This window comes from Pteropus medius, unplaced genomic scaffold (genome assembly GCF_902729225.1).
Source record: "Pteropus medius unplaced genomic scaffold, Ma_sr-lr_union100, whole genome shotgun sequence".
Taxonomy (NCBI): Eukaryota; Metazoa; Chordata; class Mammalia; order Chiroptera; family Pteropodidae; genus Pteropus; species Pteropus medius.
This window is the reverse complement of record NW_024352787.1, coordinates 1,436,595-1,450,969: the sequence shown is the minus strand read 5'-3', so window position 1 is coordinate 1,450,969 and position 14,375 is coordinate 1,436,595. Positions and strand designations below refer to the sequence as shown.

At 37.4% G+C, this 14,375-nt stretch overlaps 1 protein-coding gene across 6 annotated transcripts in view; it reads right to left on the bottom strand.

Moving 5' to 3' along the window:
• Positions 1–14,375, bottom strand: part of CLYBL (citramalyl-CoA lyase) — a 215,700-nt gene that overhangs the window by 90,478 nt on the left and 110,847 nt on the right. For all 6 annotated transcript variants that reach the window (XM_039849580.1, XM_039849578.1, XM_039849577.1 and 3 more), the window contains one exon: positions 8,458–8,644. In XM_039849580.1, coding sequence (XP_039705514.1) covers positions 8,458–8,644 — 187 coding nt within the window. The remainder of the gene's footprint in view (positions 1–8,457; positions 8,645–14,375) is intronic.

The window sequence follows — 14,375 nt, the reverse complement described above, 5'->3', positions numbered from 1 at the left end:
TCAAGTACCTGGCACAGAAAGGCAAAGTAAAAATGTATTGCTTAACTGCTTAAGAAAGATAACTTTTTCTCTGATTTCCTGAGGAAAAAAATAAGTAAGATCTTTCTAAGATAACTGTTTCTAGCCCTGTAGTGTTAAGAAAACTGAGGAAGCTGGAGAGAAAAAGTGGCATTTTGCTGTCTCTGGAGTCTTTTCTTTGTCTACAATAGTTGAGGGAGAAAGTTAAAAAATAGCAAACTTGGCAAACTCCATGACATTTAAAGCAAAAACATACTTGTGCTAATATATTATCTTATGACAGTCAAGAATCTAAGGTATGAATCAATACCAGTAAACTTTGGCATTCTAAGCAATCATCAGAGACTTGAATTGATACATCAGACCCTTGGCCAGGAGTACAGTTAAGACAATTGTTATTTAAGTATTTATCAAGCCCTCGTCTAACACTTATTATGTGCCAGGCACTGTTCTAAGTACTTAAAAAATATCAGCCCATTTAATATAATTTTGTATAATAAATACTATTACCCTTATTACCCTTATGTTACAGAAGAGGAAACTAAGTCACAGAGAGGGAATAATTTGCCCACTGTCACACTTTTAGAATGAGATGGTAACAGAATCCAGATGGTTGGCTCCAAAGTCTGTTTTTGACCATTAAATATGTTCCTCTATGTGAAAGAGACATCTTAAGGAATATGCTAATATCCGTTCTCCTCAATTTTCTAAGCTTTATTCCTTTAAAAATGACACAACTCCTTTTTTAGAAAAGCAATATTTATACAGCCGTTGAGAGTTTACAAAGTGCTTTTTCATTTGAGTCTCACAGCTGGCCCTGTAGTGGGCAGTGTAGGTTTCATTATCACCAGTCTCATAGGACAGATAAGGAAAGGGAGGCTTGTGAGATTACAGGACTCAGGTTCCCTGGTTAGATAGTGTTAAAATGGGAAATGTAAAGGAGTCTTCTATTGCCAAGTGCTCTACCCTTTTCACTGAACCAGGCTGCTGTTACCAAATTAAGTTGCCCATGAGTGACATCCCAAATTTTATTAGCTTAGGTTTCCATAGAAAAGTCTTTCTTGAACCACAATTCAGATTCCTCCTTTGACATCCTGAAGGGCCACTGTAAGACCCCTCATGACCATAAATTCCTAACTTATTCCCGCTCTTTATAAATCAAATTAGGAAAAAAAAAAAAAGACAGATTATGTTTATATATAAGTTGCTTCTGTACTTTGGAGGGGAATCTTCTCTTAGGAACTATTACAGGGTGTGCTCACCTGAACAACAGAATATATCCAAATATATGAAGCCATAAGATACAGAAAATCGGATCTACAACACAAGAGAGAGGTGACGTCCAGACTTGAGGAGATCAGAAAATTCAAGGAGAAATTTCTCCAAGAAGATGAAACTGATAAAATACTGGATGCTTCTGAACACATTGAGATTTAGAGAATTAGAGAAGAGGTAGGTGTTAAATTAATGACAACTGAGTATAAGACTAAGCCAGCAAAAAGAAAAAAAAAGAAAGAAAAAGAAAAGAATTATTAACTCCAGGGAAAACAATAGATTGACAGAAAGAAAAGGTAATCAGTTTATCACTACACAGTTCAACTCTAAATAGTTTTTACACTGAATACTAATCTCATCAAAGTTACATATAATTATAGTGAGAAAACAGAGGGATGGCTCACACATAGTGGGGATAGGGTGATAGTGGGTATAGAAATAAATCCCATAGTAGAGAATGAATATCATGCCTAAAATTAGGGAGGAAATTTTAAGAAGTATATTAGTTAGAAATATGGAGTAAATTCCACAAGAATAAGCCAGAAGAGGTAAAAGAGATTATCTCTGGAGAAGGGAAATAGAATAATGGTTAAGGGGCTGCTTTATTTCATATTTGACTCTTTATATGTAAGAATAAATCTTGAGCTAATTTTGTTCATATTTATATAAAAAAAATTTTTTTTAAAGAATGGGTATTTTACTTTTGACAAGATGGCAGACCACATTCTTTAAAGGGCCATCTTCCTATAAAATGGATACATTTCAATAAAAGTACTTTTCAATGCATTGTTGGGCTCATATGAATGTAAGGGAATTTTCCAGAGGCCAAAGTAAAACAACAACAACAAAATGAATTGAATTCTCATTTATGAGAGGTCAGAAAAACAAGAAAGCTAGGAACCAAATGCCTATATAGACCTGATCTCAGGGTCCTAAGCCTGAGATGACTGCAAGGTTGGAGAGAATAAACTGAGACTCTAGATTAGTAATACGCCTGGCTCCAAGCAGAAGCAAACACAAATTCTCTTTAGAGGAAAACTTTCCCACTCTAGGCCCTTGGAATTCCCAAGAATTAATTCCAAACAATATGGGTTATACCAGGAGTAGGAGTCAGTGAACAAAAGCAATTTAGATGCAAAAATATTGAAATTATCAGATTCAGAATATACCAAGCAGATATGAAAAATAATAAAATAAAATGTATACAAATAAAAAATATGATCACTAAAATTAAAAACTCAGAGGATAGATTAAACAGATTAGACACAGCCAAAAAGAGAATTAGAAATGTGTTGATTAGATGTGAAGAACTAACCCAGAATGTACCACAAGAGAGACAAGGAGACAGAAAAAACAAAAAGATATTAACAGACAAGGAATAAAAAGCTTTTACTTGGCATCTCTAAAGGAAAAAAAATGGAATATAAGTGATATTTAAAGTGCTAAGGGTAGAAATTTTATAAAACTAATAAAAGATATGAACCTACACATACAGGGAAAGCAAATTATACCATGTGAAAGAAAGAAGAGGAGAAAGGAGGAAAGGAGGCATGAATCAATTCCAGTTAATACTTTAGTAAACCTTCAGTACACGAAAGACAAAGATCTTAAAAGCAGCCAAAGAAGAAAAAACAAGTAACTTAGTTTTTAGACTGACAATGTAGTTCTTAACGGCAATGATAGTAACCAGAAGACAATGAAGTAATATCTTCAAAGTTCTGAGAGAAGACAACTGTCAATCTAGATTTGTCTACTCAGCCAAATAATGAAGACATTTTCAAATAAACAAAAACTGAGAGTTCACTGTCAATAAATCTATACTATAGGGAAATTCTGAAGGATACACATCAAGAGAAAGAAAAACAACCTCAGAAAGTAGATCTGAGATGCAAGAAGGAATAATGAGCAAAGAAAGTGGTAAAATAGCTAAGTTAATATAAATAAATGCTACATATATATAATGATAGTAAAATGATTCGTGAGTTTATGAGGGATTACTAAATAAAATATTGGTCAAAAATAACATAAATTGCAAGGGAGAGGACTAGATTTAAATTTTTCTAAAATTCTTATGTTGTCCAGAAAGAAGACACAAGTTAATTTTAGGCTTTGTTAAGTATACTTGGCAATACTTTAAGAGTAATCAATAAAAGTTAGGAATACAATCATAACTTCTAAACCAAGAGAGGAGAAAATAGACTAAAAAAACATAAACTTTAAAAGGTAGGAAGAAGAAAAGAACAAAGAATGGGTGAGAAAAATAGGATACTTAAATCTCAATTGATCGGTAATTACATTAAAAGTAAGTGGATTAATGTTCTAGTTGGAAGACAGAGATTGTCCATATAGATATAAAAATGTTTTAAACAATAGGAAACATATTTAAAAGATAAAAAATATGGAAAAGTTGAAAGCGAAAGGCTGAAAATAATACCGTGGCCAAATGCTAATCAAAAGAAAGCTGGTAAATTCTTATCAGACCACGTACATAAACTTTAAAGCAAAAAGCATTATAGGGAATAAAGAAGGTCAGTGCATAATAATAAATGATTTAATACTCTAGGAGGATATAATTCTAAATCTGATAGCAGAGGCTCAAATTACAAGCAGCAAAAATTGACAGAATTACAGTGACAAATTGGCAAATTTTCCATTGGAGGGTAAATTTCAACTAGCCTCAATAATTAACATATAAAGCAGATGAAAAACAGTAAAAATTTGGATATTTGAACAACATAATTAACAAGGTTGGTCTAATGGGAAATATGTAGAATTCTGCATCTAGTAAACAGAAAATTGGGTTAGGCAATAACCCTTCTTCAGCACACATAATAGGTTGTAAAGCGGGACTCGACAAATTTCCGAAATTTGGCAAAATTCAGATCATATTCTCTGATCATCATGCAAGTAAGCTAGAGATCAGTAACAAAAGAATAAATAAAAAATCTCCCATACACTTGGAAATTTAAAAATTCTAAGTCTCTGCTGCTCAAACGGTGGTCTTTGGACCACTCTTGGTCCACAAGCTCTGACCATGACCATCATGCCCCTAGGAGGTTAAGAAATGGGGAATATGAATTTAGAAACTTCTACAGCGTTTGACATTGCTGTGACCCTCAAGTAGCATTTAATTTTCTAGCAATATTTTTTTTTATTTTACAAAAGTATCAGTCCACAAAAGATTGGAAATGTTTTCAAAATGAAGCAAAGTAACAACAAAAAATAAAAATAACCAAACTAGTTCTTCACCAAGTATTTGGGAAGCACTCTTATGTATCTCATGGCTCAAGCAAGAGATCAAAATGGAAATTAAAAAAATACTTAGAACCAAATGATAATAAAAAGTGTGCATTTTTTTAGACTTATCTTGTTAGATTATAATTATTTACTTTTTTTCCTGTCTTATCACAGGCCTTTGTTTCCGACCATCTTTGCTTCCTTCCTACTTGCCAGTAGTGCCCGGTTGAGTAGGTACTCAATACTTATTTAAATATTGAGTGTTTAAATTTACATATTCAAACTTAAATATTAAATAAATCTAAATATTGATTTAAATATTTACTTAACTAAAATAACAGCCCTGAAATCTCAAACTCTATTTACTCCACTTGTAACTTCTTGGCCTCACCTACGTGTCATGGAGATTCACCAGGATTCTGTGTTTACTTGGCTTATTTTCACTGTGTCCCAGCAAGCAGGGGCTTAGACAGTCCTGCATCTCTTCGTGCATTTAACAGTGAAAAGGAGAAGATAAGAGGGGAGTAGAGACAGCCCTTTCATCGTCCATGCTTGGGAAGGTGAGCTGATAGTGCCTTCCTTGACATGAAGGAGCTACTTAAACACAAATTGGATTAGCAGGACAGGATTAGAGCCTGCTGGAAAGTATTATATACTTATAAACTGCTTTGTGGAAACTCCTATTGTTTTCGTTACAAGCCCATACTCCACAGAGTCAATCAAATGAAAAACTGGGTTGTCTATTAATAAAAATGAAATACAATGAGATATAAAATGAAGTGACTAAGTTTTAGTAATGCCAAGAAAGTTGAATTAGGCAACAGTAGTTCAGTTTAGTAAACTATATATAACCTAGATCATCTGAAATGAGAGTTTTAATAAAGATTTCTTCTTCATAAGAAACTCACTAAAATGGTCATTATTCTATTTCTTCCATCAATAATAATATTCGAACAAGAAACACAATTAAAAGATGACTTTAAGGAAAAAAAAAAAGGATATCAAATATGTGAGGAGTTTCAGAGTTATCTGGACATTTCAAATGAATTGAAGTCCCTAGGTCTAAATGGATTATAATACCAAGACACTGAAAGAATTCGCAGATGTGAACCCAGAACTCCTGTCAGTAATCTCTGAGAAACCATGAAGTATACAAAGGCGACAAAAAATAAAGAGAAGCCCAGGCACTAACTTTCCAAGAAAGGGTAAAAAGGTTAATTATAGAATATGCTGACAGATAAATTTGAGGCTGACTCCTGGCAAAAGTGCCAGGAGATACAAATCTTGGTTTTGCCATTTAATGGCACTATGATCTTGGGCATATTTCAAAACTTTGCTGTAAAAATTAAATGAAATAAGATATATAGAGCATTTAATATAACACATATTATATAGAAAACTCTCAGTAAATGGTAGCTATTACCATTTTTGTGTCTCCAGCACTTTCAAACAGAAGGTGGTAACAAATGGGTACTGACATGGGTTCTTCAAGGTCAAGCCCCATCTTCCTAACCTCATTTTTCCGGTGAGGTGGAAGTGTGGTATTTCTAGACAGGTAGATAGGGAAGGTAGTTTCATTTTGAAATGGCATTAGATAAAAAAAAAATTTCTTATATATCCTTGTGAAAAGATTGGATTTTAGCAGAGTTAGGTGACTGAATAACTATATTCACAGCATTGCTTCATGAACTTGACCTCTCCATGCCTCAGTTTCTTTAGAAGGAGTACAATAATACATCACTGGGCTGTCATGCAAATTAAAGCCCTTAGAACAGTGCCTAGCATTTAGCTATCACTATATAAATGTTTGTTAAATAAAGTGGAACGGAAGTTTCTAATGGCATGCTTCTGCAGCACTTGGCTCCTACCTCTTCAATATTTTCATCAGAGGCTTGTTAAATTTTCATATGGTATGCTGGTCAAATGCTCAAAAAATATAAATGTGAGATAATAAAATAAAAAATCCAAAAAGACCTTGACAGGCTAGGCCTCTGAAATGAAATACACGAGATAAAATGAAATCTCGAATAGAGATTTTAAGAAAAAATTTTTTTTACAAGTACTAGCCTGGCTTGGCAGAACATTCTGTGGATGAGAAAGAGACATTTAGTTGACTGAAAGCTCAGCATGCATAAAACAGTGTGTCTGGCAATAAATGCAAAGTTTAACTGCATTAAGAGAACGGGAGCATCCTGACGAAGACGTAGACACCAAGGTGGCAGGCGCAGCTTGCACATCGTAAACTCTTCTGCCCCCTTCCCCTCCTTAGGTTGCACCTAAGTAGTGGCTCTGAGTACAAGGATGAGCTTCGGAACACAGATGAACAGCAAAGAGATGTGAGGCAAGAACAGACCTTATTTTCAACTCATGTGGGTGATAGAAAACATCCTCAGGTAGGTATGGGAAGATAGCCTCAAGATTCGTGAAGAAATGTACTTAGAAGTTTATCAGGGCACCTAATAGCTCACTATGCTACATGCTAAAATAAATTCCCCTCTAATCATGATTATTACAGGATTTATCTAATCTATTTCCTATAGGAAATGAAGCTACTCCCAGGCATTTTATCAATTTTTTTCCTCATAGTAATCCCTGTCCCTGACAAAAGAAGATTCTGTCATCCCACAGTACAGATAAGAAATTGAGGCAAAGAAGTAAACTGAATTGCCTTGGGTTACACAGAACTGAAATTACAATTTAGTATCTAATCTTAGAATGCACTACATGAGTTTTGGAAGGGAGCATACTAGAATCACATTATATCCTTCAAGAAAATGCTGATTTACCTTAATCTCTTGGAGAAAGAAGATTAATTGTATTTTCCTTAGTGTATGCCAAAGATTTTGAATAGATGCTTTAGATTCCACATGCTTATTCTAAGCCTTTCCCAAATACTTGGAAAGCCTTGGTTTGACCATTAGGAAGACGCTAGAAATAAACTTTTTAAAAAAATATTAAAGCAAATATATGTTTGTTAGAATCTTCAAGAAAAGCAATTAATCGAGAAAGGTGTATAGTACAACCACGCTATTTCAGATCACCTAGGACAAGAAACTGTCCAAATAGGCATAAATCCAGATGGTCGGCTCCCCCTGTCCCCCTACCCCACAATCCATTCCCAGCCCAACCTCATTGTCTAGGGGCTGGATAGATAAAGGTCGAATGAAAGTATGTTTTTAACTTAAAAAGTTCCATGTAAACATTAGTTATTTTTATAATGATTTATATATTTCATCTAATCATTGAAAAAAATCCATGTTCTTTATGAAAATCTAGAAAATGAAGTTAAGCAAACCAAAATGAAACAAAAGCACCCCCTGTGCCACCACCCAGTAGGAACCTTTCGTACCTGTTTACAATTTGATGTTTTCTAAGGCTCATTTTTCAGGCCATGAGGAAATCAGCCAAAAGCTGCAACTCTAAGGTTCTTTTCAGTTTCCGTTTAATTAAGCAGGGAAAATGGTGACTTATCCACAGAAGCCTATTTTTTATTTTCTTGGCATTTGTCCGAGAAAAGATAAGGCTACTACTCAATATTCCTGGCAGTAAAAAGGAGAAATAAATTCCTAATTGCATCTTACTGGTCTGAAAAATTTATACACCACAATTCTAGGATTGTCACTTACCCAAACTAGCAAAAATCACAGCCAGAATACATAGTCTTGATACCTCTTTATCTATATGCACACATAGTCACGTATATTGAAGGTCTTGATTTTCAATATATTTTGGTTGAATTCTTACTTTCTCTTGGAGAAGAGACACGCACATTAGGAACCTGAACAAGGACTGGGTCAAGGATGTATCAGCAATCAGAAAAAAGGGAGAACAGTAGGATCTTTCCAAACAGTGAGCAATGCTACTAGGAGAGCACCAAATTTTGATCCATTTCTTTTTCTCATCCTAAGAAAAAAATCATGCCATTACCTTTTTGTTCACAGCCACACCATCCTCACAGTCGAGCACCGCACAATCTACATTCAGGGACGGAATCTTCTTTATTTTCTTTTCATCATTTCCAGGTACATAGAGCACTGCCCTCCGTGGAATGTACTTGTGATTAGATAAGGAACTATATCCAGGCCTGGACACCTCAGCTGCCAGAGATGCTTTCCTGAAGGAAATACAATTGGGGTTGGTCCAGAATAGCATTTATTTACAAATTTTTGAAAAACCTAACTTTTAACTCAAAATTAAAATAGAAAACATGGATAATCTTTTTTAATGGTGGCGGAACACAATCACACCAAACAACTAGGAAAACAATAATAACAGAAATAACCAAGAATCAAAATGTCATTGTGGCTGAGGTTTAAAAAATATATGACACTGTTTATTGACACAATCTTCTGAGAAAAGAAGGAGAGTGTACCTATTTCTTCTTGGAAAAATACGTCCGGTATTAGTATATTGTCCAGCTATCATCCGTGGAGAAAAAGGAAAAGATCCTAAATAACAATACTATCTACAATTATATGGAAGTAAAATAAAAAATAGAAAATAATCTATCGAAGCATAAGTTCGTGGCCCTCTCCCTAACAATGAATCTTTTTCAGTAGACAAATAAGTAATTCAAGTTCAGTTTTAACAAGAGACAAGAATGGTCGGCTACTTCTTGAGTAGAAAGGACAGTGAGTGGGATCATTATTGGCTCTGTAATTGCAGGCAACTTAATTACTGGAAACTTCAAATTCTTCGTTTATAAAAATCATACTCATTTTACAGGTTGTCAAGAGGATTAAGTTAAAGGAAATAATGGATGTGAAGCACTTAGCGAGATCCTGGCAAATATTGGCTCCTTGATGCAGAGGTGGGCAGAGCAGGAGTAGCAGCAGCTGCTGTTGTTCTTAATGGAGACACTCGAGCTGTCAGTAGCCCCTGACTGCTCTTAACCCTGAGCTATTCTTCCCTGTCCTATTGTGTACTCAGTCTAGCCGCCTGAGGAAATAAAAGGAAGTTGGTCAGAAGCTTCTTTGGCTCACTCTAGACTTCACCTCTCACCTGGTCCATAACTCGATACTGGGAAAAACATGTTTTAGCCCATAATATATAGTAAAGTGAAATCAGCTTTCATAATCAGGACCAGTTACATAAGTTGTGGCACCCAGTGTAAAATCAAAATGCAGAGCCCCTTGTTCAAATTTTATTAGGAATTACAAGATAGTGATAGAAGAACATCAGACTAAGCGCTAGACTCTTCTAAGCTGGCCGCACATCCATAAAGCCAGCCTTGCCCGCAAGAGATGGAGAGTCCAGGTAAGAAAAGGTTAAAGTGCCAGCAAACTGGTACTGCCCTTTTCACTCCCCCTGGGTAAACAATGCCATCCTTTTCAAAAACGTGTCAGCTGTACTGTTCATGAAAGCTCTCTTTTGGTAGTTATCCTAAGTTAATGTTATCAAGTATTTTGAACGGCTGTAACATTTTTCCATGATTCGTATGCCTTGTGACAATGTATCAAGAAAATCACTTTCTTTGGGGCTTATCAATTTCATGTGCCCGCCCCCCCATTCCTTCTTGCAGCCAATCTTCATAAACTCTAAAGTTTGAGTCTGAGTCTTATTTTTTCACAAATAAGCATTATGCTATGTGAGGTATACTGAGGTATAGATGGATTTTAAAAGTATACATATCTTACAATATATTTTATTTAACATGAAGTATATTATGGCCAACAAACTGAAGAATGCCTGAAATATCTGTCATCATTTTGTCTTGACTAAAAATATCCGATGTATCGTTTAAAAGGGAGAAAACACAATGATGTAATAGCAACAATCATATTTTACTTATCATTCATACTAGAAACCAGAATTTGCAACATATACATTTCCTTTAAAATGGCAGAAATACAATTGAAGGAGATGAAATTTTTATTTACCAGAAAACGCTTAGGGCAAAGTTACTTCTCATCAAGATCTGTTGTAACCACACGTGTAACGACCAAACAGGATCAGAACAGTTGTAGCGGAAAGAGGGTCTTCCTCACCTCTCACCTCACCTCTCCTTTCCACATTTCCCTGACAGCTTGAAGGTCTGGACAGCTCTGTCCCAGTGGTAACTGACCTTCATTTCATGAAAACTGAGATTTCCTCCAAGTGAAATAGCTTCTGACCACCATTTTGTAGTCTCCAAGCCACACTGAATTTCAAAGCCTGGGCCATCCACACGTGGCTGACATGTCATATGTGGCATGACAAGTCATACCACTGTTGCATACCAAGCACTAGAGCAAATCATTCCTAGGACATTTATATGATAATTTTTAAAACAGATGATCATTTAAAAAAAAATCTCTTGCCACTGTTAAAGATTGTTTCTGGTTTCCCAGAACCTTTAACCTTTACCTAGATGACTACAGAAGCCACTTATTTATCCTCACTGTCTCCACTTTGTTATTACTTTTGTTTATTCATTCATTCACTCATTCATTCATTCAGTGAACACTTAGTAGGCATCCACTAAGTGACCTGCACCAGCCTCTACTAGCACACATGGCAGGTAACTTTGTGAGAATCAGGAAAAGGTGCCCTCTCATGGCTTCCAGGAGGTAGCAGAACATAAAGGTGCCTCCTGCTCCTGAGGTAGCATGCTTTGGTGAGTGAAGATGAGCTAAAGCTCAGCCCCCGTTCATGTCACTCAGTAGGCACCCAGTCAGGGTACATCCCACACAACTGTATGCAGTGGCCCCGACCCACACTGTGCTAAGCGCTGTGGGGAGGCAGCATGAAGAATCAGGACTTGCCCAGAAGGTTCAGGGAGGAATACCCAAAGAGTGGCCTCCAAACCAGGTCAGAAAGATTAAAGACCAGTAATTAAGGAATCTTGAGAGGGAAAGAGATCAAAGATGTTTGGAACAATAAAGAGAGAAAGGTGTAGAGGCTTCAGGTTCTATTGTTCTCTCTGAGGTCCAGGAGAGGGCTGTCACTGGACAGGTGGCAGAAGCCTGTCTGTCATGGCTTCCCCGAGTTCCCCTCCTCCCTGCACTGCTGGTGTGTCCTCTCCTTTCCCCACCTCTGGCTGTTTCAAAATTTGTTCCCTACCTTGAGTTGTGTTAAGCACTGTCTAATTGTGTATGAATACAATTGCAGTAGGTGACCAGATCTAACTTATTTTATCTTACATATTTAGATTTAGGACCCCTTGATAGTCAACATGTAAATGTATTCAAACAATATACAAAACAGGGGCTTAAGATGAGTTGAAAAAAATCTGGTAGCCTTATGGTAAGATCTCTCTACAGAGGGGACCTTTTTTCAGACAAGACATCTCTCAGCAGGTCCAAGGGTTCTTCTAGCTGAAAGAGGGACCCTCTTGGCCTTATTTTGGTCATCTCCCTTTCCTCTTCCCTCTGATGCCATTTATTAATCATTCACATAACTAGAGTCATAGCTAGTCCCCAGTGTTGCAGGGCTTCTCCACCTGAGAGTCAATATCGCCATCAACAGGGCAGCTTTTAAAAAGTTACCTGCCATGTGTGCTAGTAGAGGCTGGTGCAGGTCACTTAGTGGATGCCTCAGTTGCTAGTTTGTTTGTCTGTTTGTTTGTCTGTTTGTTTGTTTTTAAGCTCTCTGGGTCCTTGCCACTTAAGAAAGGTGTTGCTGCAGACTAGCACCACTGGTGTCTTACCTGACCTCAGGTGAGCATCTCCCATCTCTCAGGGTAGCAGCTCCTATCACATGGGAGCTTGTTAGAAATGCTGAATCTGGGCCCCCATCCCAGGCCCAATGAATCAGAAACTTCACATTAACAAATCCCCCAGGGGATGCTTATCACAAGAAATTGTGAGAAACTGCTCTAGGTTGACTCAAACTTGGGGGCACACTGCAGTCACCTGGAGAGCTTCTACACATGCTGGCACTAAAGCCCCAGCCACAGAAAGTTTGATGTCTTTGGTCTGGGGAGAGGCCTAGGCTCTGGGACTTCTAAAAGCTCCCTAGCTGATTCTGCCATGTAGCCAAGTTGGAGACCCACTGCTCTAGTCGATTCCAACGTATAGCCACTGCCCTCATGCATGGAATGTTGCTTCAACCAAAATTTCTCTTAAGTGAGTCATGAGCTACCAACATATACACACAGATGCTGTGACAGTAACAAGATCGTAACTGAAAATTCAGCAGACTTGGAAAAAACCCATGTTTAAAGAAAAATCTTCCTAAATAAAAAAAATTAACACTCAAACAGTTAACAATATTAGAAATAGCAGTACTAATCAAATAATAAGCTAATGTTTATTTGAGTATCCAAAATTTGATATGTGACTTCAAAACCCAAGTTAATGGTTTCTTTACTTAGCTGAGAGCTAGTACAGAGGCCTCTACTTTAGCTGCACATTACAATCACCTGGGGAACTTAGGAAAAGAAAAAAACCCAGGCCACTCCCCAAACCAATTAAGCCTGAGCCTTGTGGTGATCCCAGGCAGCAGTGTTTCTTTAAAGCTCCAGGGAGACTCTGAAGTGCAGCCAACAACAAGAACCTCTGCACCAGGTTTGCAAGTACAACTAAAAGTGTTTTATTGGTCCTAGAAAGGGCTTGGGTTGTTGGTCATCAACAGTTGCCAGAATGTAATCTCACCAGATTTAGGCAGGGGAGTTGAGTACCAGTTATGCAACTTTCCACTAAGCAGGTCACTGGGGAGAGGTAATTTTGGCAAGAGTGGTACTTTTCCTTACTTGGACATCATGATGCTCCACATTGCCCACTCACTGCATCAGTAGCCATCGCTGCAAATGTTTGGGCGTGGTGGGAGGTGAACACCCAGAAGTCCTTACTGAGCTTAGAGGTTCAAACTAGATTCTTATATCAAGTTCACGGTGAGATAACAAACTTGCCATTTTTAACAAAGAAGGAAGTCTAATTTCCAACAGCTTGATGGCCTGAAGCTAGACCTCCTGGGAGGCAAAGTGAAAAAGGATGGAGGACTTGCGGTAAAGGAAGTCCCTGTCGTAAGCAGGGCCAAAGCCCGTTGGGTGCTGAGAGAAGCTCCAAGGAGAGTGTGAGTGGAGAGACTGAGGGAGGATACTGTCTGGCTCACTCTGCCATCCCAGGAACCTGCAAAGCTGTTTAGAGAGGTGATGAAACACCCAAGATAAGCTGAAGGCGGAAGCTGGAAGCAGAAAAAGATTGTGCCAACTTCACATTTCAAACTCTGGAAGAATACTCGCAGGGGCCTCTACGCCAGCATGGGGCAGCTGCGGGGACAAAGCAATGTGGATTGTTTAGGAAGAGAAGGGGATAGAGCAGGATGTTCCTAACCCCCAAGGATCTGTAGGAAATCCAGAAGTTTCTGTCTGACCCCTCTGCAGTGTGCCTGCAAGGGAGACGTAGTAGTACAGAACTGAGGCTCCCATATCAGAGGAGGCAGAGTGCATAGCCAGGGCTGCGGCCAGACCAGACACCCTAAGCAGCACTGGTGAGAGAGGGGCCATGACCAAAGTCCAGTTATGACTAAAGGGGGTGTACCATTGACCTTTAGAAATTGCCTCCACAAATTCTAATAAATTTTGGTAAATTCTCATTTGTTCATAAACATAAATAATAGGAAGAAAACAAATAAACCATTACTTTAAAATAACACGCCAAAATATCTCCAATTTGGATACCACACAGAAATCATATGGCCCTTTAAGTTCTTTTAAAGAGCTGATAAAGGTTGAAAATAGAAATTTTTTATGGAAAAGTTTGCACAGATCCACAACAATATGCTAGATTCCTGGCAGATTCCTCTATTTGGGGCTGTGTTTTCAATCCTTTGAGGAGGTTAGAGAAGCATAAATATACTGCCATAGCCTCTTCTAAGGTTATATACTGGGGAAAATCTCAGTTCTATGTTGTATGGCCCATGGG